The sequence below is a fragment of the Synchiropus splendidus genome, chromosome 12 (assembly GCF_027744825.2).
Source record: "Synchiropus splendidus isolate RoL2022-P1 chromosome 12, RoL_Sspl_1.0, whole genome shotgun sequence".
Lineage (NCBI taxonomy): Eukaryota > Metazoa > Chordata > Actinopteri > Syngnathiformes > Callionymidae > Synchiropus > Synchiropus splendidus.
Genome location: NC_071345.1, coordinates 13744114 through 13767101, shown reverse-complemented (window position 1 = coordinate 13767101; position 22988 = coordinate 13744114). Strand labels below are relative to the sequence as shown.

The 22988-nt window shown below is 41.7% G+C and overlaps 1 protein-coding gene and 1 long non-coding RNA gene across 6 annotated transcripts in view; one reads left to right on the top strand and one right to left on the bottom strand.

Moving 5' to 3' along the window:
• Positions 1–22988, bottom strand: part of cadm4 (cell adhesion molecule 4) — a 242450-nt gene that overhangs the window by 17700 nt on the left and 201762 nt on the right. For all 5 annotated transcript variants that reach the window (XM_053882125.1, XM_053882124.1, XM_053882127.1 and 2 more), the window contains exons 4-6: positions 16997–17158; positions 14341–14431; positions 10402–10574 (exon numbers count right to left, since the gene is read on the bottom strand). In XM_053882125.1, coding sequence (XP_053738100.1) covers positions 10402–10574; positions 14341–14431; positions 16997–17158 — 426 coding nt within the window. The remainder of the gene's footprint in view (positions 1–10401; positions 10575–14340; positions 14432–16996; positions 17159–22988) is intronic.
• On the top strand, positions 762–4236 carry LOC128768888 (uncharacterized). Its single transcript, XR_008416298.1, has 3 exons — positions 762–826; positions 3712–3941; positions 4034–4236. It is a non-coding gene; the product is annotated as an uncharacterized LOC128768888 (long non-coding RNA).

Genomic DNA, 22988 nt, shown 5'->3' with positions numbered 1-22988 from the left:
AGCAGTGTGGTGTTCACTGTAGTGGCTCTATTGATGCTCGACTTCCTGCATATTATAGAAGAGAATTAAACTTCATCTGAGGATCAGTTTTGTTGCAAAGAAGTGCATGATTCCCACCTGCATCCCTGCTCTCCCTCCTCATAAATACACAAGTGCTATTGAGATCTATACAATGTGCACAACAACTTCGAGATCTCACTGTTCCCGACTGAGAATACGACTCCGTCAAAACAAGTCTATAACCACAGTGGAATACAAAAGAAAACTATTGGCCTGTTTCCCATTGGTGTGCATTATAATGGATCCTCTGTCTTTACTCCTCTCCTCTCGCTGTTTCAATTCGATTCTAATGCGTTTTATTGGCTCGGCGATTCATTGGTATTTGCGGCAATTGCATAACCCAGCCCGACGGGCAGACACTCGACAAGGCTTCTCCTCTTTGTCACACAGGATAGTCGCAAAGGCAAACATTTTAAAGAATCCAATTTCTCCTCAACAATTGAGACGCAGCAAAGCAACAGAGGAAGCATTTTGTCTTTGTATAGTCAGTGTGTTGCTCTGGACATTACACACATTCAATGGGAGGTTGCGTACATCGTCGTCATGGCGATAAATGAATTAAAGTCAAGTGGAATTGAAATACCCGTGGCATTTCTCTTGTCTGGCTTACACCCGCTCTGAGATCTTCACGCCCACTTTATTACATGTGCTACTTTGTGATTAGATAATGATCAGATCGTTCATACAGACGTACGTGTCATGTGACCTTGAAGCGATTCAATTTCTTTATGCTACACTGAGGCCATCACCACCTCTCACAGCTGTGGTAAGAACGGCTCAGACTGGAACGTAGTTGATGAATTTATAGACCGTGAACGTACTTGGCCTCAGACAGTAAAAACAGTTCACCTTTATTCAGAAAGGCTTCATTTGCTCCTTTTTTACTGAGGTTATGTGTTTTCAGGATTCCAACCAAAGTCCAGTTGGCGTACTTAAAATATTTTTGGAAGATGATTCAGTCATATGAGTTCATTCTCAGTGTTGTAGTCCTCCAGATTGGTCTCAAGACCTTTCGATTCTGGCTTTTTCTACAGATTTGTTGTGGTTTTTTTCCTTTTCCATTTATTTGGGGTCTGAAAGTGATCCACAAAAACGGCACAGTGGTGCTAGTGTTTGTTGCACCAATAAGGTGTCTGAAGAGTGTCAGACTGGTGCTGCTTGTGTCAGCTGACATGCGATTGGCTCAACAATGTGTGCATGCACCCCCTGCGGTATCATATGTGAGACTCCTGTCTTGGTCCTGTCTCGGTCTCGACCTCCAAATGTCTTGGTCTCATCTCAGCCTTGATCTCCAAATATCTCGATACTCTCCAGTCCCCATAATGTCTTGGTCTCGGCTGCTGTTTACTCTTGTCCTTCTACCCCGCGTCAAGTTGTCATCCTGCTCAGTTCTCCCTCCCTGACTCTTGTCTGTGACCCCTCGACCTCATGTTCCTCCCTTGCCTTTGACTCCCAGAAGTGCATTTCCTGTCTTGTTTGCCCATCGCACTGATCTCTTCTAATTCAAGTGCTACATTCGAATTGTTGCGTTTGAGCGATGTGTCTGAGTTCCTCATCAGTCTGGAGCACAGCAGGGTTAAAACTCAACATCAAGATTGAGAGGATAAGAAGTTGTACATTTGGCCTTTAAATTGGTTATTTCTGCTGGCGCTCCAGTGTGATTCGGCCAGACTTAAAACAACTTCCTGTTAGAAAGACTGTCAAACTGGGGAAACATGCCTCGGAAACTTGGATCATCAGCAGAGCATATCCTCAAGGCTGTGTTCTCTCTCTCCCTCTTGCTCTCTCCGGCTCTTCTTCATACTCACCAAGTACTTCATTTCAATTATCTTTTTTTTGGTTTCAAATGTAATACAAAATTTGAGGATCACGGTGATCTTGCAGCGCTGAAAATAAGACTTTTTTAGTAGCACTTATATGCGTTATAACTAGTGAGGGGTCGATGAGGTTTCATGAAACAGTGTCGTGAACTTCCGAGGCCACTAGATGGCACTGTCTGCTCAGTAATGGTTGGATTTGAACAACTAATTCAATGAAACCCCACATCATTTCAAAACCAAGAGCGCCAACGAGCGGCCTTTGAAAATATTGACAGAGTATCATTAACCCAGCAAAACTGTTTCATGATACCTCATTGTCAAGGTATTTTAGCGAACTTCAGTGCCCTAACTTGAAAGTAGCTCGAGGCTGGCTCGAAGGACACAACTTGGCTTACGTTGACTTTTATTATTTATCAAGCGCAAAGAGGTTGAAAACTTCCAGAATAAACAAACCAAATAAGCAAATCAATTTTGTTAAGAAATAAACATCAAATTCTAAGCCAAATTCTTATTGTTCCATACCGGTGGTGTCTTCAGGCCAAGCACAAACTGAAGGTCTTTGGAGAAGGCGCTGTTTTTTTTTTATTCTCATGGACTCAACAGTTATCGACCCAGCGCTAGTTATAACTACCACTTTACTGAGCCGAATAGGTGAAACATTCTCAGTTCATCTCCCACTAGAGTGAAGAAGGTACCTGTAAATGCCATGGTGATAAATGTGGCTGTTGCTCCCTGCCTGTTTTTCCAACATTGAGCTCCATGTTTTTGCCTCACCATTTATTAGCTAATTTAAATTGAATAAAATTGGGATCAATGAAACAATACATACAATATAAAAATATTAAATGAAAAATATTCACTGATATATATAATTTTATTAAATTTAAGTAGGAGCTCAATGTTGGAAAAACAGGCAGAGAGCAACAGCCGCATTTATCACCATGGCATTTACAGGTACCTTCTTCACTCTAGTGGGAGATGAACTGAGAATATTTCACCTAGGTAAAGTTCTAAACCTCTTGATCATCTCCTCCCACAACACATATTCGGTGCAACTGTCAGACTGAACAAACTGTAGTGGATTATCCTCTCAGGGGAGAAGATGCACTGCTCCTCTACTCCATTCCTCCACATCCTCGATGTCTCCAGGTGTGACGGTACGACGACTGCCAACCTCTCCCACAATGGTTGGCTCTACTGCCCTCAGGAAGGACACAAGAACAGAGACTCCACAGTATTCTGACAAATAGACATGAGACTATCATCAGTTCTCAAGAGTTGGTGAGCAGGACAGGATGACAAAACACGCTGCTAAATGAAAGGTGTAATTGAATTGAAGCACTGTGTGGCTCGCCTGAGAATCTTTGAAGCATCAAAGTTTCCACGTGCACACAAGAGTGGGCAGTTAAATTGCAGTCTAACTTAAATGTATTACATTTTGTCAGCGCCAATATTTCCCCCGGGAGCTTCTCCGCATCAGCGCGCGTCTCCATTCAAAAAGTGACGGCACCTAAAGCACCTGTGATGAATAGGCACTTTTACCTGGGTTTGTATTTAGTATATAGCTCTTGATGGCAGATATAACTCTTACAAGAGGAAGTTTGACAGGAGAAAAAAAAAAGCTGGTAAAAAAATAATGACTTTTTTTTTTTGCTGACTCATACTGAACGGCAATCCTTCTCCCGAAGGAATCCCCCCTGGGAAAGCTTGCAGGCATCTAAACTGACATTCAGTTCATCTGACAGGCCGCCGTGCTGCATGTTAACCTGCTTTCGACCTCCGTCGTCCTCGCCCTTCTCTTTCATTCCTCTATTTTCTGCCTCCATGTTAGACATCTTCCTTCCTGCCTCACCCCCACCGTTTCATCCCTCACTTGCGCTCCCCCTCTGTGGTTTCTTCGAAAGCCGGCGAATGGACTACGCGAGCTGAGGCCAAGCTGCTGCCAAGGTGATAAACAGTTAAAGTGGGGGAGGAGAGGGAGAGCGAGGGTGCAAAAGAGAGCAGAGCAGCGGCCCAAAGACAGAGAGAGAATGGAGAAAATGATTGGGAGCAGACGCAAGGGTGAGTGATTTCAGGGAAGTTCTGATGTAGAGAAGATGGAAAAGTGAGAGTGTATTGAGTGAATGTTTCTTTCTTTTCTCTGCGCTGCACAGGTCAAGTGTCACTGCTGCGCTGTTTGTTGTTATGAGACAAGACAACCTGCTCAACACCCACCCAGCTGTGGACAGTGCTCTGTATAAAACATTAGGTACATAATATCGCAGTGACTATAAGTCATATTTGAACAACAAACAGGAGGCACACCGTATCGAATAAATATTTGCTGTCGTCTAACAAATTTAAACAATAAAGGACATTGTGAAAATACAAACTGCGTCTTAGAGAACTGCATTAAAAATGAAAGGAGAAAATAAATAAAATATATTTAAAATCAATTTGAAATATATTATTATTGGTATTTATTTATTGTATATTAATAGTGTGTTTAATAAGTGTTTGAGTTGAGCTGTACACAAGAAATAGAAGTTTGTATGAGCAGAAAAGTATATTTTATTAAATATAGATGTAATGAATAAATTCAAAAACGGTTGCATGCAATATACCTTCACCTTCACCTTTAATAATAATAATAATAATAATAATAATAATAATAAGTAACTTTCTGTTAATTGATAATATGATTTATTCATATTAATTGTATTTTTTTGTCTTTTTTAAAAATCTTCCCACTGTTTATGATGTAACTATAGATGAGAGGGTTTCGGTTGGACAAAAAAAAATTCCCTCCAACAAAGCACGTGCGCTTGTAAAGACCGTCACATCAAATTAGCCTGGCACTCTGTGGGCTGTCATGTGACCTGGACCACCTCTTATCCTAGCGAAAAACATGGGAGTTTGGGAGGCGTGTGAAAGTGGAAGACAAGCTAATGGCCGGGCTCAGAATGACAGAGGGCGACTTCGCTGTCAGAGGCTTGAAGAAATGGGATTCTCAACAAGCGTCTGCTCAGTTTGAGGAAAATTGACATCTTGAACAGTGCAGAAAGCGTCACAGTGGCCAGTCACGCAACAATTGTAGGTATTTTGGGCCGCAGTGCGTCTTGTTGATCTGTTCCCTCCACAAACTGTCAGAGGAGAAGTGGAGAGATTACAGCATCCTCCGCACTCCTTTCAGCAGCACGTCCGGCTGCTTTTTACATCATCTTAAAAGCAGATAAAACTATATCTGATCAAGTTGGGGGTTAGAAAATTCATGCATTTCACTTCTGCATCACCTGTCATTTGAGGATAAGAGATAAGAACTTCCCACCCACTAAATAGACTGAAAAACCCAAAATACAGCTGCAAATCTTTAACTCGTGTAACAACACTTACTAACCAAGGTCACATGTTTTGACCGACCCAAACTAGTATTACAAGATACAGTCATCTGTACGCTTTCACATCCCATGACACTGGAGCTTAGTAGCATGACAGCATGTTAACAGCCTTCCCTGATAACTCCATGTCATTGCTTCAAATCTCAGATATTCATATTGGACGAACACGCCAATATGTAAAACAACGTACCAGAGCTTGACAAAACACATTCTCACATGAACTGTGAATTATATTTTAAAAACAGAAACAAATAATAATTTGCAGCTGAGTCAACATAGCTTGGCCAAAATTTAAGCTACGAACACTCTAATAATAGAACGTAATTGTGCGGAATATTAGTAAAAGTATATAAAGTTATCTTGAAATAAGTTACTCCTGTCTAGATAGATTTCCTGACTATACGAGGCCAATGTAAAACTGAGGCGCAGAATCCAAAACTAGGACGATAATAAAAACATCCTTGTCTTAAATCAATCTGGGGGTTTTGATACAATAAACTCTTTCATATTTAGGGGTTAAACGTATATTAAAATTAGCAAGAAATCTACGGAACTTGCAGGTGATTTATCAAAAAGCTAAACTCCATGATTCTCCTCAACTTCTAATTCATCACACATCCATTTAGGTGCATAAATGAATCTCAAATGTATTCTCATTGCTGTCAGATATTTCCTTTATACTATCTATGTCAGGCCTGGCCAACCTGAGGCTTCCGAGCCGCATCTTTGCCCACTTTCATGCGGCTCTTTACAGAATGAGACACAAACTGGCTGCGATTTTGGTCAAGTTGCTATTCAGATGATTGTTTATACAGGAAATAAGACGAAAAAGTAAGAGCTATTCCAACAAAATATCAAAATATTGTTTAAAGACTGTGACATGAGTTTAACTTTGGAACATAAACAATAAACCTGGCTGCACGTGCTCCAAGCCGCCGTCCCCCGGCTCAGAGCACGTTCAATGCCGATGTGATCCACGGTCCTAAGACCGTCATCAGATCCATGATCAACACGATTTAACATGACCTAGATCCACGTTTCACTTTGTCATTCCCTAAACTAAACGTATGGCATTTGTTTCACCTATTATTCATTGTTGATCATCGTGGAGTCTGTTTCATTCAGTGGAGTGAAGATGAGACGCTCCAGTCTGCAGAGTCACTCACATAACACAGAATGGAGTGATGTCATTGGTGACATGAAGTACGTAAAAAAAAAAAAATGCCACTTGATATTCCGATTTTAAAATGTATGAATTTTAAAAACACAAAGCACAAGAGACATATGCCGGAAGCGAAGCAGCAACCTTGTGATACACAGGGATGTGCTTAAACCGCTATACTACCGCTAAGTCACGTGACCAGCTGTGTGAGGAGAGCCTTACAGCCTTACATATTTGTAGGATGTGGCTCTTTTCAGCAACACAGTAAAACAATGTGGCTCCAAGCCTCCGACTGGTTGGCCACCCCTGATCTATATAGTAGCTCCTCAAGATCATCTCAACACTCTATTTACTGCCTTCTTTGCCCAGATTACTTTCTCTTCTAAACCCCCATAAAACTATCTCCGTTTCTCTTTTTTTAAATAAGCAATTCACATACAATTTGGAGTGTCTGCCGCTGTTAAAAGTGCCTTGCTTTGTCGGGGGAATGAGCTCAAACACAAACTCTCAAAAGCAGCTGGGACATAACTTCCAGCTATTGACAGTCTGGTCTTATTGAATCAACATAATGCAGCAAGCCACATTCAATAATCCCTGATGCTTGATGAAGCCATGAAAGCAAACGGGGCTTGTGATATATGAAAACATTTGTACAATCGTATGATTATGAACAGTTTAACCTCATTGCTGTAAGTTCTCAAAACTGGATCTGCTCCGGATTAATAGTTCAGACGTGGCAGGGAAGCAAGAGTGACTTTGACTCTTATCCAGATTAACATGACGAGTGAATCAACAACTCCAAGCTCCGCAGATGAGATGTTAAACTTCATGCCCAGTGGGGAGGGGACGTTTCACGCGAGCAAAGCTAACACTGAGCAAACCACGCACTAAACACACAAGAAAGCCAAAGCCAAACACAACTGCAAGATCCCTCAAAATACAAGCAAAAAACAGACAGATGCAAATGAAAAACACAAAAACCTAGAAACACATACGCAACTGTTTCTACTCATAGACATGTTTGACTGCTATTCCTGTTTTGCCAGCCATACTCACCTTAATAATACCTACATCTCAAGGCTAAATTGTGTATTTAACCAGCATATGACGCATGTTTGACACCATCCACTGAGTAGTTTCACAAATTCCCAAATCCATTCTGACTTTTTTGTCCTATGATGACGTCGAAGTCAGCCTTCTGCTTTGTATGTAGACATGTAGGTGCTTCGGGAGTGAGAAGAAGTCGTACTGAAATATCTATACTGACACCACTGCTTGACCAATTCATTCAATTTTTACTCCCGTCATAGGGATATATAGTCAGCCGACCTCTGGATTGTGAACTGGAGAGCCCACAGGACCAACAGCTTATTCGACCCAGACGAGATTTGAAGCTGTGACCTTCTTGAACTCTATATTGATTTGACAAATGCATGTTTAGCATAAAGTGATGTGCATCTCCCACTAAAATACTTCGCTGTAACTACATCCCCAAATACAAAAGTCAATCAAGAAGGTCTGATTTTACAGGGGGGAAAAAGACGAATGCAAGGTGGAGTATGACCGTGAGCTGTGTGTTTATGAGGAGTAACAAACAGAGGAAGTACAGGAACTATACATCGCATTACACTGTCACGTGTGCCGCTAAAATGAAATGAAAGTGAGAAAGTTAACATGCTTTCTTTACATTAACTGTTAAAAATGCTACTGTCTTCTTATTCATTTATGATTGAGCTTTAGCGCCACATGACAACCTCTTCCCCTCATGGCATTAGTCCTCCTCACACCAGCTCTTCTTCACAACAACTCCAAATAGAAAGCCTTGATTTGAGAAGCTGTTTCATCTTGTGTTGCACTTTGGGTACTTCACGATCCTTTATTCTTCAAGCGCTGGGGTACACTACCTCTTCTAAAAAATACTAGCGCGATCGACCTCATTAAAGATCAGTGAAGACACCTAAATGAAATAAAGATGGCAAATGATGAAACTTAGGAGGAGAATACAGTAAGAATTGTGAGGAGGAGGCTGAGAAGTGGAGGTGGAGAGAAAATGCATTTCTCAACAGAGGTGGCAACGCACATCAAAGCTCGACATGTCTAACCTTCTACACCAGGGAGCGAGGGAGGCACGCGAACAAGGAGAGAGAGAGAGAGAGAGAGGTGGGTAGGTGGGGATGCTACCTTTCATCTTGTCACCGTTGCCACCCTTGATGCCCGTGGAAGGGTTCAATTATAAGTGCCGTTTGATGCTTGACGTCGTCGTACAAAAAACAGTGTGTGATTCCCGATTTTGTGGCCTGTACGTGCGAGGGAATGCACCGGTGATGGATGGATGCGGGGGCATGAACCAAGAGAATGCTGCACCAGATATCAGCGGTTGCATTCCATCTTCCCCCCCCGAGCTTCTGATTTCCATACCAGGTGTCAGGGGTGTAATGACGGGAGCAACCAGCAGGGGGGAGGCGGATGAAAAGGGCAAACCTGCTGATAGACAGCGGTGCGCGAATAATTAGGCCGAATCAGACAGAAACCGAATAAACAAGGGGTGTGAGTCAGCTCCTCAAAATGTCAAAACACCTTGTTCTCATTATGTTATAGACATTTCTTATATAGTCAAAGCTACTCACATTCACCACAGATGATGAGCAACATATGTAGACACTGAATTCCACATCAGAAATTGATGGAGGGATCCCACCCTTCATCTGAGGTCGGGCAAGACGCCAAAAACGGCCTCCTTCCCCCAAAAAACTTGCAGAGGTGTTCGAAAGGTAACAGAGAGACTTGCATCCTGGGTCAACCCCAGGATCACCTCCCAGTTAGAGAAGCCCATATTACCTCCCAAGGAAGGTAACATTCCAAGGAAGGTAACATGGTAACTGTTCCAAGGAAAATCTACTCGATGTGAAGGGGCAGAGGTTCTTCTCTACTTCCTCAAGACGTAAGCAGCACTAGATTTGGGAGGGTTGGGTGGTTGGGGTTAGGGTTGGCCCATGAGGTGCTTTCACTTTGAATATTCATCCTGTGTCACATGGAACAAGGCGTGAAAAGGTGCGATATACCGTGTTCAATCCCCAACTTGAGCATCACACAGTAAGGGAAAAGGGGTCTCCAATGAGGTGCCTGTAAGTGTCACCATGCCTTGCGGAAGACTGACCACCACTGGACACAGAAGTCCACTTGACCAGTGTCACAATGTGACAGAGTAGGAGTGAGAATCTGGTGTTATTTCAGTCATTTACCAAATTCTGGCCATGGCCAAAAGCCATTGGTGAGAGTCAGAAAGTCAATAAAATGAGAGCTTTGCCTTATGGCTCAGCTCTTTCTTCACCGGGACAAACTGTGTACTGAGGACAATGGAAGCCAGCAAGCCTCACCTACACCTCATTTGTGAACAAAACCACTGCCAACTCAGTTGTGCAAACTGGGCAACACATTCCAACTACTTGCAACCGAGAACCACTGAGCTGATTCCTGTCCCCACTGCCATGTTAAGATATTGTTTGTATCTACTTTTGTTGTCAAATACATTGAGCTGTCAGAAAAAAAAGCTTTAAGTTATTCTGAATTGCCTGCTGGGAGTATTGAGTCACGGGGGGAAATGATAAATTGGTTCTTTACAAGCGATTCCCCGGAATATTGATGGTGTCCGAGAGTTTCTGGGCGCAGTATTCTGTGTCTTCTTGGGGGGGGGGGGATCGATATTACTGTTGAATCAATTGCACAGAAGGTTTAGCGGCGGTTTCCAGCTGCGAAACCGAGTCAAGAAAACAAATACAACTTGAAGACAGATGAGACAAACATCAAGATATAATGAGTCTCTCGGACAGGATCTGGATAAACTCGCTCAATCTGCCCTGGGAAGATCAAAAGATTAATGGCTGCTGCAAAGTTAAGTAAGGAGAAGTTTTAATGAAAGGCTGAGATACAAAGCTAAATAATAATGTATGGCTGACAGAGAGAAAAGCCACGGGGGACTCACCGTACACCAACAGGGTGTAGTGGTCAGCAGCTCGTCCGTAGTTGTTCTGCGCCTGGCACAAGTACGTGCCGTTGTGCGACTGGCTGAGACGAGAGATCTGAAAGGTGGGGCCCGAAATCTCTGCCCTCTCAGGAAGGGTGTCGTTGATCTTTGACCACTGAATGTTCCTTGGCCTGTGAAATAAAGATGGATAACACAAAAAGAGATTTTAAAAACCATGAGAGGAAAAATGAGGCTGTGCTGAATAATTGAATCTTGTCACTTTGGCAGCTAAAAAAAATAGCGAAACAAGACGGTGGCTCTATGTGGACCTGGCATATTGATCCCTGAGGATGTCTGATGTGAGGACAGACGGGAAAAAAAAGCCCAAAGGGGCAGCACGACACAAAGAGGAGGTATGAAAAGAGAAAGAGCCGACAGCAGCAGAAGGTTGGATGCTGACAGAAACAACAACAGGAGATGGATGGACTGATGGTGTGAAAGGGCTCGCAGAAGGGAAAGAACGCCTGATGGAAGAGGTGCGGGGTGTCAGATGTGAGCAGAGGTGGAAACAGAAGAAACAAGGAGCAGAGAAAATGGCTGCGAAAGACGGACGGACGGACGGGTGGTGTGAGGATTATAGAGGCAACCTGTAATCCAGGAAAGGTGCATGTGTGTGTGTGTGTCTGCATGGTTCATGCCAGATTACAATTTTTGACTCATCCTTCCTCTAATCCCCCCTGGAAGTTAAATTAAAGCCTTTTTTGCCCTGTCACACTCCTGCTCACTCGCTGAAATCTCTCTTTATTCCGCTCGGCTTCGCACTGCTGTATCTCCAAAAACAAATTAGAGGCCGATCAAGCACAATGACAGGACGGTGGCCCTCATCCCGCCTGCCAGCCACGGATATGACTGGTAATTGGTCATTAGAACTTAACAGGCTGTTAACAGGGTCAGGGAGCAAGTGAAGGTGTCGGGGAAGCTGCTGTCGGACGCACCAGTGCGCATGAGCCTGCAGGTCAGGACGCTTTATGACAGGCTGCAGTCTTGTTCTGACCAGAAATACGCACGTAGAGACGATCACACAAACATGCACGATCAATAAAGCAGCGCTCTGAGTCACGGCGGAGCAGGAATACAAAACCGTTCAGAGGAAATAGCACATGTCCAACAGGTATCTTATACAGGGCCAACATCAGCGGCTGAATCTCATACAGCATGATGAATAAGGCTTTAAGAGTCAGAGTTCCTGACAATCATTTAAAGTTGATCCTGTACACAGACTGAACTTGGGGGCTTTTTCACATACACAAATCACAGAACAAACAGAGCCCCAAATGTACGAAGGGAGTTTGGTCGACTGATGAAAAGATGGAGACTAAGAAAAGAGACAAAATGAAGCTCAGAGGTAGCTTGGATGTACGACACTTAATGGTTAGAATACACCTATTAGGGTTGTGGAAAAAATGTGATGATGTTAAATATCAATATTTCTGCCCAGAACTAACTTTTTTTCCTACATTATGATGGCAGCAAGATGTGACCTCATATCCGTTTCCTGGTAAACAGTTGGGAAGCTGAGCTCAAACGCGTCTCTTGCTCAACAGAGCAGGCGATCAAGCACGCAAACTTTCAAACACAAAGTACTGTTAAATGTAGATCAAGGACTGGTTGCTGAATTCACTGGCATCAGGCAGCCAACTGCCACTCCATAGTGCCATTTCATGGGCACACCAAGGACTGCAGTTATAATATATGTACATGTTAAGTCACTTGGCTAGAAAGGTGAGACAAACGGGAACTGTGGACTGGAAAAAAAGCCTAATTTGCCGGAGGTTTACACCGGTTACAAGAGAATTGGCAGCCCTGTGCTAACATGTTAGCGCTCTCTGCTAACCACTGCTCAGTATAGCTCTGGAGGATTGTAGATGCTGGGATAACGCCATCTCTGTGATTGACAGTCATCCTGGGCTGCAAAACAGCGGGGAAAGTTGTTGGATACTGGTTGTATAATCCAGCTTCCACAGTGTCTCTCTCCTGCTGCATCCGCGCTTTGGTCTGCGATAACGCAGGCTCTCAATCGCTGAAACAATTCAGCCCCCAACATATGACTGTCAGATCCTGCTCTGGCACCTTGTCATTGCACAAAAACTGCTTTATAAAGAGTGACTAATACACTTTATAAATACAACCACGGTCACCATTTTGATCAAATGTCATTGGGAAACGGTGATTTTTTTCTTTAAACTAATAAATCACAATCGCGATATAAATAGAATCGGCACCCAAGTCTCTGGAAAATATCGAGTTGAACCAAATGCATATCGTCCCATCCCCATTGTTTATATATCAGAGAGGTGCAACACAAAATTTCACCAATAAACTGAGAACATAGACACAAATAAAGCCTTGAATGTCCCAAACATTGTTGACGATAACTCAGAGAGAAAGACAAAGCCATGAGGAATATACACACCCTTTAAAGACTCATAAAACTAATAAAATAAAAAGATCATGTCAAAACACAATCCTTGACTCGATACAAACCGATACAGGTAGAATGAGTTCGAAAGGTGAACACAAGGTGAGGCACAAGGAATATATTCTTTATTCCCTGAGTCTACTTGGAGCGCTTCCTCACAACTGGTGGCCTGTTTTAGTGTCGACACACACTTTGGATGGCCTTCAGGAAAAAACAAACAACACTGTTTTCTGCTGAAGCTGTTAAAAAAAAAAAGTTCCTGCGGTGCGGGAAGAGTCGACGTCAGGACATTTCCGCGACACAACAGGGAGAATTATTTATACTGTCTCGGGGACTGATGCAAATCGCATATGGAGAGTGAAGGATTGTGCTTAAGACATCATGTGGCGTCTGTCCTCTAAGTTGAAGGTAAACCCGTCTGGCCCAGTCAGCAAGAAGTTTCGGGGACAGACAGACAGAAACACAGAGAGACATGTAGACATGCAGATGAAAAATAATTTGGAAAAAGTAGTGACAGTGAAAACTGTCACCCTTTTTTGACTGGCCTCAGGCAGCATGGCAAACGCTGTTCAAGAGATTTTAAGAGAACAAAAATGCTCTTTTTTGACACAAGAGGGTCATAAATTTGAGGTCTAGGATGCAGCATCAAGACAGTAGTTAAAAGAAGAAACTAGGAACCGTAAAAATGATTTGGATCAGAGGTCGGAAAGGTCTAGGAAATTTAAGGTTCTTTGCTGTCAACATACCTTTTAGACATATGGACTCTTTTGTGACTCATGTTTCGGACATCTCCGGTCATAATCTCGTGCTGCTATATGGTAAAGTTATGGCCAGCACCAGTAGTCCGGCCGCTCTTCGCCTCGCATCGTCGACATCTTCTTCCTGCCTCTCTTTGGCCTTCCTCACCAGACTCCTCAAAACTGTTCTAATTCTTAAATCTCTCCATTGCCTTCTTGCGAGTTCCAGAATCGATTTCAAGATCCTTTTATGAGTTTAGAAATCTCTTAATGGTCTCAGTCCTGGTTACTTATCTGATTAGCTTTTACCGCCCGCAGCGCTCTTTGACCCTTTTTATATATATATATATATATATATATATATATATATATATATATATATATATACACACACACACACACACACACACACAACACAGGGGGATTCCTACGGTGCCCCTAAGGGGACATGACAAGAACAACGAAAAAAAAGATATGTTTTGCGAGATCTTGCAATACTTTTGCAAGATCTCACATTGCTTTTGCGAGATCTCGCAAAACTTCTTTTTTCATTTTTCGGTCTAGTCATGAAAGTGCAATATAAAAAATGTCATTTTCATTCTGTCAGTTAAGTATTTAAAGCTAAAGTTGCATTGGCAACAAACTTATTTCGGCTCTTTCACCTAAATCACCTGGGTATTTGTCTTTCAGGCATATTCAGTACGCGTATTACACAAGAAAAATGTACACAAAAATACGTACAGCGGGTTCCCGTTGACGGAGCAGGTCAGGCTGAGTGAGTCGCCCTCTCGCAAAATGCCAGGGGGAGGTATGATCCTGACCACGGGGGCATCTGTGGACCAAGAAATAAACATTAAAAGGAAGACACCAGCAACCCAGGGAGACAAAAATGAATAAGAGCCTGAGCAATTTTTAGGTTTCCAAGACAACAACACCTTTGACACCTGTTTTCAAAGCAGCTCACCGCTGGAGCAGCTGCTCGACTTGCTTCACGAGCCGAACGATGGCAAACCAAATCCGCCCTGACAGTTGGTCATTACTGCCAGGCGCGAGGCTGCACCGACTTTGTGAATAAACCGATGAATAATAATCATCATGATCCATCAACAAACAGTCGGACACATGTGGAAAATTAATTATACACCAGAGAGACGGCGGGCTACTTTGGAAATAGATCATATCAGTGTTTGTAAATATTTATACGGCTGTTTGGATATGCAAATGGAGTAAGCTAAAAATCTGATTGAACTGTCAAGAACACGGATAGGAAACAAATTAGAATGAATTTGGTTCCTGTACATAGCACCGAGTGTAAACACCAGAGAGTTTGTGTTTGTGATATATATGATGAATGCTCATGCATATGTTGAGGTGACATTAATGGCGCTGATGTATTGCCTAATTATTCTGCCTTTCAAGTCTAGTTTCATGAACCCGACTATAGGAAATGGTGCTGCAGTGGCAGAGTCGGCGAATGTTCGGAGGTTTAATATACTTGGTGGTGAGTGAACAGCTGGAATTATTCATGAGGATTTGATGTTTAAGTTTAGACAGAGTCGAGCGTGATGCAGGTCAGCAGAAAGTTAAGAACAGATACTGAGTGGGGAAATGTAAATCTACACAGAGAAAATGAAAATCTGAAATAATAATCACATTTTTTTTTTGTTTATTGAAAACAAGTGACAGGAATAAAAACAGGCCGCATCTGTCTTTCACTTACCAAGGAGTGTTCCTAGGTAAATGTGCCTCAAAAGAGCTGAATAAGTGCTCAACAATAGGTGGACAGTTCCCCTAAATATTCTTCTGATCTGATAAATACAGGGCCCTTAATGCCAACACATCATAAAGTTCATAACTTGTAGGCAATAACCCAATAAAGTATCTCTTTATATATGGATATTTTTTTAGTTGGGGAAAAACTATGTTTTTTTTGGCAACTGAGTGAATGTATTATGAGTAAGACACACTCACCAGAGACCTCTGTATCTGTGCTGGGTGTCTGGTTGTAGTATGGGGACCCCCACCCCCTTAAGCTGCACTGAAATGCTTATACAAATGTTTTGCATGTATCACTGGTAACATCTCTAAGTATCTTCTCCTGGGAACCTGAGTGAGAGCGCTGACATGAATTCGGAAGAGACAAGTTATTTCTTGAACTTGAGGTATAGAAAATTCCATCTTATTCCACTAGTTCTGATCTCATACCAACTTGGATCGATCCACCCAACCTCCTATCTTCAAGGTCAAGCCTGTCGGAGGACACTGAGAAAAATGTACAGGGGGCGACCCTAGTGGGAGTTTACAGGGTGTTGGTCATTGGAACATCTGGCTCATGCCAACCCAAACCATTGGGGCCATATTGCTCCTAGTTCATATTTTGAAGGTTCGGGGCTGATGCTGGGTCACGATCAATGTAGTTTCAGGTATCAAGCATGGCCAGCTCCTTCGCCATGGTGACGCTTCAACGCAAAGTGCGATTCAAAATCTCCATACAGCGTTGAACTTCTCAGATATTTTAAACTGTTGGAGAGGAAGAATGGAACTGCAGTTTGAAATGACTGTGAAACCAAACTATCTAGAGTAGTGATGGGTAGATGAGGTATCATGAGACAGTATTGCAGGATTGATGAAACACTGTCCATATTGTCCAAGGCTGTCCGAGGCAACTAGGTGGCGCTCTTGGTTTAGAAATGATGTGAGGTTTTATTGAATTAGTTGTTCAAATCCAAACATTATCGAGCAGACAGTGCCATCTGGTGGCCTCTGAAAGTCACGACACTGTTTCATGAAACCTCATCTACCCTTTTTTTTACATTCGTTTTCCATGAAGACATGTATCAAAGAGTACTCTATACTATTTCTGAAATACTTTGAAAAATGTGAAAAACATTTTATCATACAGTAAGGTGTTTGTTTCAGCTTTGGCCTCAAATTGTCATTTGGGTAGTATGTACTTATGTCTAAGTACAAAACCTTTCAAAATGGCCACTTTGTTTGAAACGTGTTGTTTTATGGTGACACATAAAAACAACACAATACGGAAAATATCAATCACCGAAGCGTTAAGAGCAACATAAACAAACCATTCACAGCTGGCTACATGAATGAGCTTACATATTAATAACTGCAGGCAAAAATAATCTGTTTTGTTTAGTCCTCTGTACTTGTTATTTCATACAGTAATGGCTGAACAGTGTTTTTTACTCTTCAGTAGTAAGATGATGTTTCATCTTGCTAACACAGTGGAAAACATTTAACACTGGAAAAGCATAGTAGGGCCCCTTTAGAGGAATAGCAAGTCAGTGACTAGGAAAGTTTCACTGTGAAGCAGAGGAGTGTGCAGAGGTCAGCGCTAACTCGGATGTAAGCGACACACGCTCTTGGCTCTGGGACTTACAATACACATCCAGGCGATAATGGCGGACCCTCTTCTGGCCGCTCAGCGCCGGATGGATTGCCTCGCAGCTCAGTGCCGCACCATTGTCTTTCCTCTCCACTGGGATCCGGATGGTGTTGGACACACTGAACGTCTTCCCATTGTCCTGCTGGGACACCACACCTGCAGAAAGAAACCAGAGGCATGAAATGATGGACGGACGGAAGACAGGTGGCTTGGCACTGTCCCTGAACAGACATGCCAATTCCTCATCCGATCCTGCAGGAACATCACGCTAGCAGCAGGATTTGGACAGAGTGAGGAAAGTCACTCAGGTGGAGAAGAAAATGATAATTTTGGAGAACACAGTGGAGCGAAATGCTGAAAAGCAGGACAAGAACAGACTAATGAATGAGCCGTTTGAAGCAGCAGCAGGTAGCTGTAAAGTGGAGGATGAGTGGTCGAAAACAGAATAGGAGAGAAGGGAAATGAGAAATCAATTTGCATCTATATTTCATGGCCATTATGAACAGCAGAACACTTTGTTTGCAGATGGTAAATCAAAACAATGATGTGTGTGTTTGTGTGTGCAGGAGAGTGATGAGGCTGGCTGGGGCCGGAGAATAAAAGAGGGGGAACAAGCATAAACAAAATGAGTTTGGAGCCAAGCCTGGCACACATTCAGAGAAGAGTGTCAAAGTTACACGGTGAAAGAACGGGAGCGGAGAGGTGGAAAGACTCAGTGACCACAGAAGTTTGAATCTCAGGGACTCAATTTAAGACAGAAGTAAAAAAAAAACGAGAGAATTTGAAAAATCCATTGTGGTTCATATGTTTAATTTTTAACTTAAATCACATAGTTTATGTTAAATTCTGACAGGGGAATTGTTCCGTATCCTTGATGAACCCCATTTAAACTCTTAATATTGAGTTTGGCAGAGTCTGATGAAAAATTGAAAAGCAGAGGGAGGCTTCTGAATAGAAAGGCTATTGCAGGGAAAGTCAAGTTGAATAATGAAGACATCACATCTGCAAGGCTCAACTCACACGGAAAAGAAATTGAAATTCAATCATATACGGAGCTCAAACTCTTGACCAGGCTGAGCTTATGATTGTATGCTGCCTTGCAGTATGAGTAAATCCAGGAAAAATAAAACAGAAAGATTCTAGATCTAAGATTCATGAATTTACTATTTGATATTAAGCGACTGAGGCAAGGAGAAAAAGCCTTGAGAAACGAATTAAATCCAAGGAAGTGATCAGAGGAACTAAGAGGATTTGAATAAAAGAATGGAGTGAATTGGACCAAATAATACGTCAGTAGTAAAGCAAAGGGAAGGACAAATGAAGAAGTAGTGAAGAAGATGAAGAAGATGAAGATAATATTAATATGAGCCAAACCCACTAACTTTAAGAAAGAAAATAAATAAGGTGCAGGTGGTACAACCATCTTAAAGACGCATGAGGATCACTTCTATACTAGTTTTGAAAACAGGATCCAGCATCGAGTTTCATGACTCATGAAACAAACTCAGCAATGTTCTGAACTTGCATCATGAACTCATCACACCTTTTATGAAGATTAAAGCACTGAAAATGCGCTGTTTTCGCCCATGTGTCCGAAGTTCCAACACCACAGCTGGACTCAGCTGCTGCTTCTTTGCTGGCAGAGCTGGGGACACGCAACGCATTTTGAGCGCTTCAAGTTAAATAAAGCGTCTGTGACTTCATATGTTTGATGTGACAAGGCTCAATATTTAGGCAGCATGACGCACTTCAGCCTGTAAATATATATATATTAGCTGTGTTGTTGTATAAGCCACAGAGTTCAGACTGAATAAAAAAGTAGCAGCTTATAGTCCAGAAATGATGGTAAATATGAAGACCAAACGGAGAGAACTGTGGAGCAAAGTACACGGTAAGTCAAGGAAAGGAAAGTAAGTTTAACCAAACTAACAAAAAGACATTAAAAATGAAAAGACGTGACTGCTTTAATAAAGATGCAGGAAAAATCATTAAAAAAAAGCGAGGGAAGTGTTATAAAAACAAAAAGAATAGTCATTGAATTGTAGAAAATGGGGGAAAAAAAATCTACTAACAACTAATAAGGACGCAAAGAAGGCTACAAACATTAATTCCCAGAGGGAAAGCAATGGAGCGATAAGGAAAAGGAAATGGAAGAGGAGAAACAAAGGGAATAGAGAAGGAAAGAAAGGATTGGGTGGTGAATTAGAACAACGGATTACCACCATACAAGGAGTATGGAGTCATAGCTGAAGATAATGAATTGACATGAAGTGAAAATGAATGATGACAAAAAGAATTAAGAAATTGTAAGGACAGAAAAGAGAGAAAAGGAATCCAAAGAAAATGATCCAAAGAAAATGATGAAGAAAGATGGGAAGGAAGCGGGAGTGAGAGAGCAGGGAGGTAGAAGGGCAGGCAGGGACAGTGAAGAGTGGGAGCGCCAGGGAGATTGAGTTATGAAAACGAAAGCGCTGTCCGTCACATTAACTCTTTTGAAAATCAAAGGACAGCGGTAAATTTAAAATAAAGGAGAAAATAAAGCAGAAAAATGACATTAAAAAAGACCGGGGGGGACAGTTTGTCAACTGTCAGGACAGGAAATTCTTTTTGTCTGTGGATGGCAATGCCAAATCGCAAAATGTAAAGGAAGATGTCACATTAAAAAATGTCAGCGTGGCAGGCGGAGCGCGACCTGACGCAAGCCTTCGCAAGTTGTTTACCGAAAAATAAGATCCCCACTCTTCTTGAACTGCGTTTGTGATGCTGCCACTGAAACACCTCGTGAAGGTAATTTGAAGCATGAAAAAGAAAAGAGTGAATCTCCTCAAGAGTCACTTCAAGAGGCCGCTACTTTTGTCTCGTGTTCTGTAATAGCTGATGGTTATTTCTGCAATAATGATGACAGCGATGCTGCTGCTGTCATTCCATTTCACTCACTTGTCATTCATTTCTACACCTGTCGCACAACCAGTACAATTCCCTGCCTTCTTTTCCATCCGTCAGCTTTAGCTTAATATATATATATATATATATATATATATATATATATATATATATATATATATATATATATATATATATATATATATATATGTCAATATTTTGTCTCCAAACTTCCACTAGAGCTGTCATTTATGGTGTTGTCCTTGTGTGGAACCCTTTGTTTTTGTTAGACATGTTTTCACTGTAAAGTGTTCAGTCAACCAGCCCATAACAAACAACACGCAGGTTTATTGCATATACCCTCTGAGGTACCCTCCACTTGAGAGCCACCATGACATGTGTAACTACTGCCCTACCAAGCTTCCCTTTCATTCTAGCTGCTACTCTTCAGACACAACTCACCCCAACCACGATCACCTGGCCTGCACTCTCCTCTTCACATCCCTGATCTCCATCCATTTCTTATGACGGACCTTAAAATCCTCATTCTCTTTGCACAAACAGCTTACGTTCCATATTTCATCATGTACTGAAATAGGTTTACATCTCAGTTGGCAAAAATATGAGCCCTTGAGTGACCAAGTGCAGCTCTAGCAGCTCAGTGAGGGAAGGTTGTCGGTGCAATGCTGAGCGAGGTAACCACTGTGGGGCCCCTACAGCAAAGTCTTTGGCACTTAGGTATCAGAAATTATGTTCGTAACATGCTCTGTACACAACATATGACAATAAAATGAAAAAGAAATAGTGCAAAAAGTAATACAATATTATGATCAGAGATATTTTTGTGATACTATGGTACATTTAAAGACGAGAGAAGTCTATCTAAATGGCAACAACTGATGAGAAGAATTCCATAACAGGGTTGCCATTCATTTTTTTTGGAGGCCAAACATATCAGGGAGAATAAGTGGCTTCCACACACTAAATCTCAACCTCTTTGGAAGATTAGACAGCATAAATCATGATCAACCATCAATTTAAAACCAAAAGTTTAAGAAAATAAGTAAGTAAATAAATATTTTAAATACATATTTATATATATATATATATATATATATATATATATATATATATATATATATATATATTTATTTATATATATATATATATATATATATATATATATATATATATATATATATATATATATATATATATATATATATATATATATATATATATATATAAATATGTATCTAATAAATATTCTATTCGCATATATATATATATATATATATATATGCGAATAGAAAGACATATTAAATGACTTCTTTATTGGCGAGGAAAAGAAGGGCAAGATAAAACAGTGACAAACCAAAAATAGAGAGCAAGTCTGCGGCTCACAGCAGAGCTGCCATGTTGAGTTGTAACGGAAAGTTCCTTTAATTCTGCTACAAAAGAAACTTTGATGATTTTGATGCATCGTACAAGTGGCGCAGTGAACTGTTCTCATTCCCCCCAAATTATCTTGATTCAAAGGGAGATTTTGGAGGGACTGCACTAATGATCAGCAGCAGTCTGGAAAGTGAAACAATACATGGGCTGGTCTTCTGTGATTCACCGCAGCAAACAGTCTGACACAGTTTGAAGAGCAGTGATTGCGAAGAGGCTGAGTTCAAAGCGAAGGGCGGAAGTGAGCGAGAAAGCTCTGCAATGGAGAGAGAAAAATCTGCATGCGAAGAATAAAAAGGCTATTTTGGGTACCAAAAGAGGAGAAAATGGACTCAACTGCCTCAGCTAAAAAAGAATACATTTGATGTTGGATTATTTAACAGCTCTCTTTTGATGGCACCCTGAGCAAACCAGGTGTCGTGCAGCACATCCATTTGTCATTCATCTCCTTTTCAACAGACGTCCCTTTGACAAAGAGCCGGGCTTCGAATGGAAGCGATCAACTCAACCAGGTTCTGGTCCACAAGACATCATGAAAAGAAGACTACAGGTGGAGGTGTAGTAACTAGTGCGTCCACTGTGACCCAACACTCTTCTCACTGGGACTTGGAGGGCAACATATAGGACACTTTGAGTGAGGTCAATGACGCCATTATCCTCAACATTGAGTGTGAATTTACATTGGCTTTCATGAATCACGCTTTTCCTCGTAATATGACTTGCGTTTTTCAAGTGACATGCAGCTCAGGCCAGTAAACTCCTGCCAGAATCACCACCCACCATTAACATCTAAATTCCAATATTCCTCCGGTGAACTTCTAGTGATTTATTTCCAACAATTCCTCCTCTTTTCTCATTATTTCAGGGTTCCTCTCAACTGTGCTGCTTCCAGTGCAGGGCACATCCTGCCATCCTGGAACACCAAATCGTCCTGTATTTGACGTGAAAATGAAACGTCCCTGACTGAGTTAATAAGGGACGTGATTAGCCCTGGATTTAGCGGCATCCTGAACGCAACACGGCGCTGCCAGCTTTATGTCTCTCCTAGTGCGTGAAGAACCGTCACTTCCGTCTGTGTTAATAGTCAGGTAGAACCAGGACCAGAGACGGATGAGGACGGGGGTTGTGCGTTTACGCCGCAGGCCATCCAGGAACTGCCACAGGAGTTCGCACGGCAACACACACAAGTCGTGCGGCTGTTGAAGACAAAAGGTGAGCGGCCCCCAAAGAATCTCATTTCGTGGTTTGTTTATAAGGTCTTCTTGTGGTCGACCTTGCGTTTAACATAGGTAGCGTGGAATAATTGCTCCTTGAAAAAATACAAGGGTATTTCTTTTGGAGAAATGATGCAAAAATAGAAGTTCTAGGACACATTTTTCTTAAGTGAGATCAAACATGTCGTTTTTTTTTTCCAGTGTCCAGTCAACCTGTCAGCCAAATGATATAATGTGATGTTATCTTATCACATTCATACTGTAAACACTGATTTTTAAACAATTTTTTATGTTTTAAATGTACTGTAACTGTGTTACTGTATCGTGGTTCTCAAACCAAATATGCAAAAATGTCATGCTAAATTAAGCACTTGACTGATCATGACTTGCATGCTTTCGGAACACGTGGCAAGACGCCCCAGTCTTACAGAGCTTCT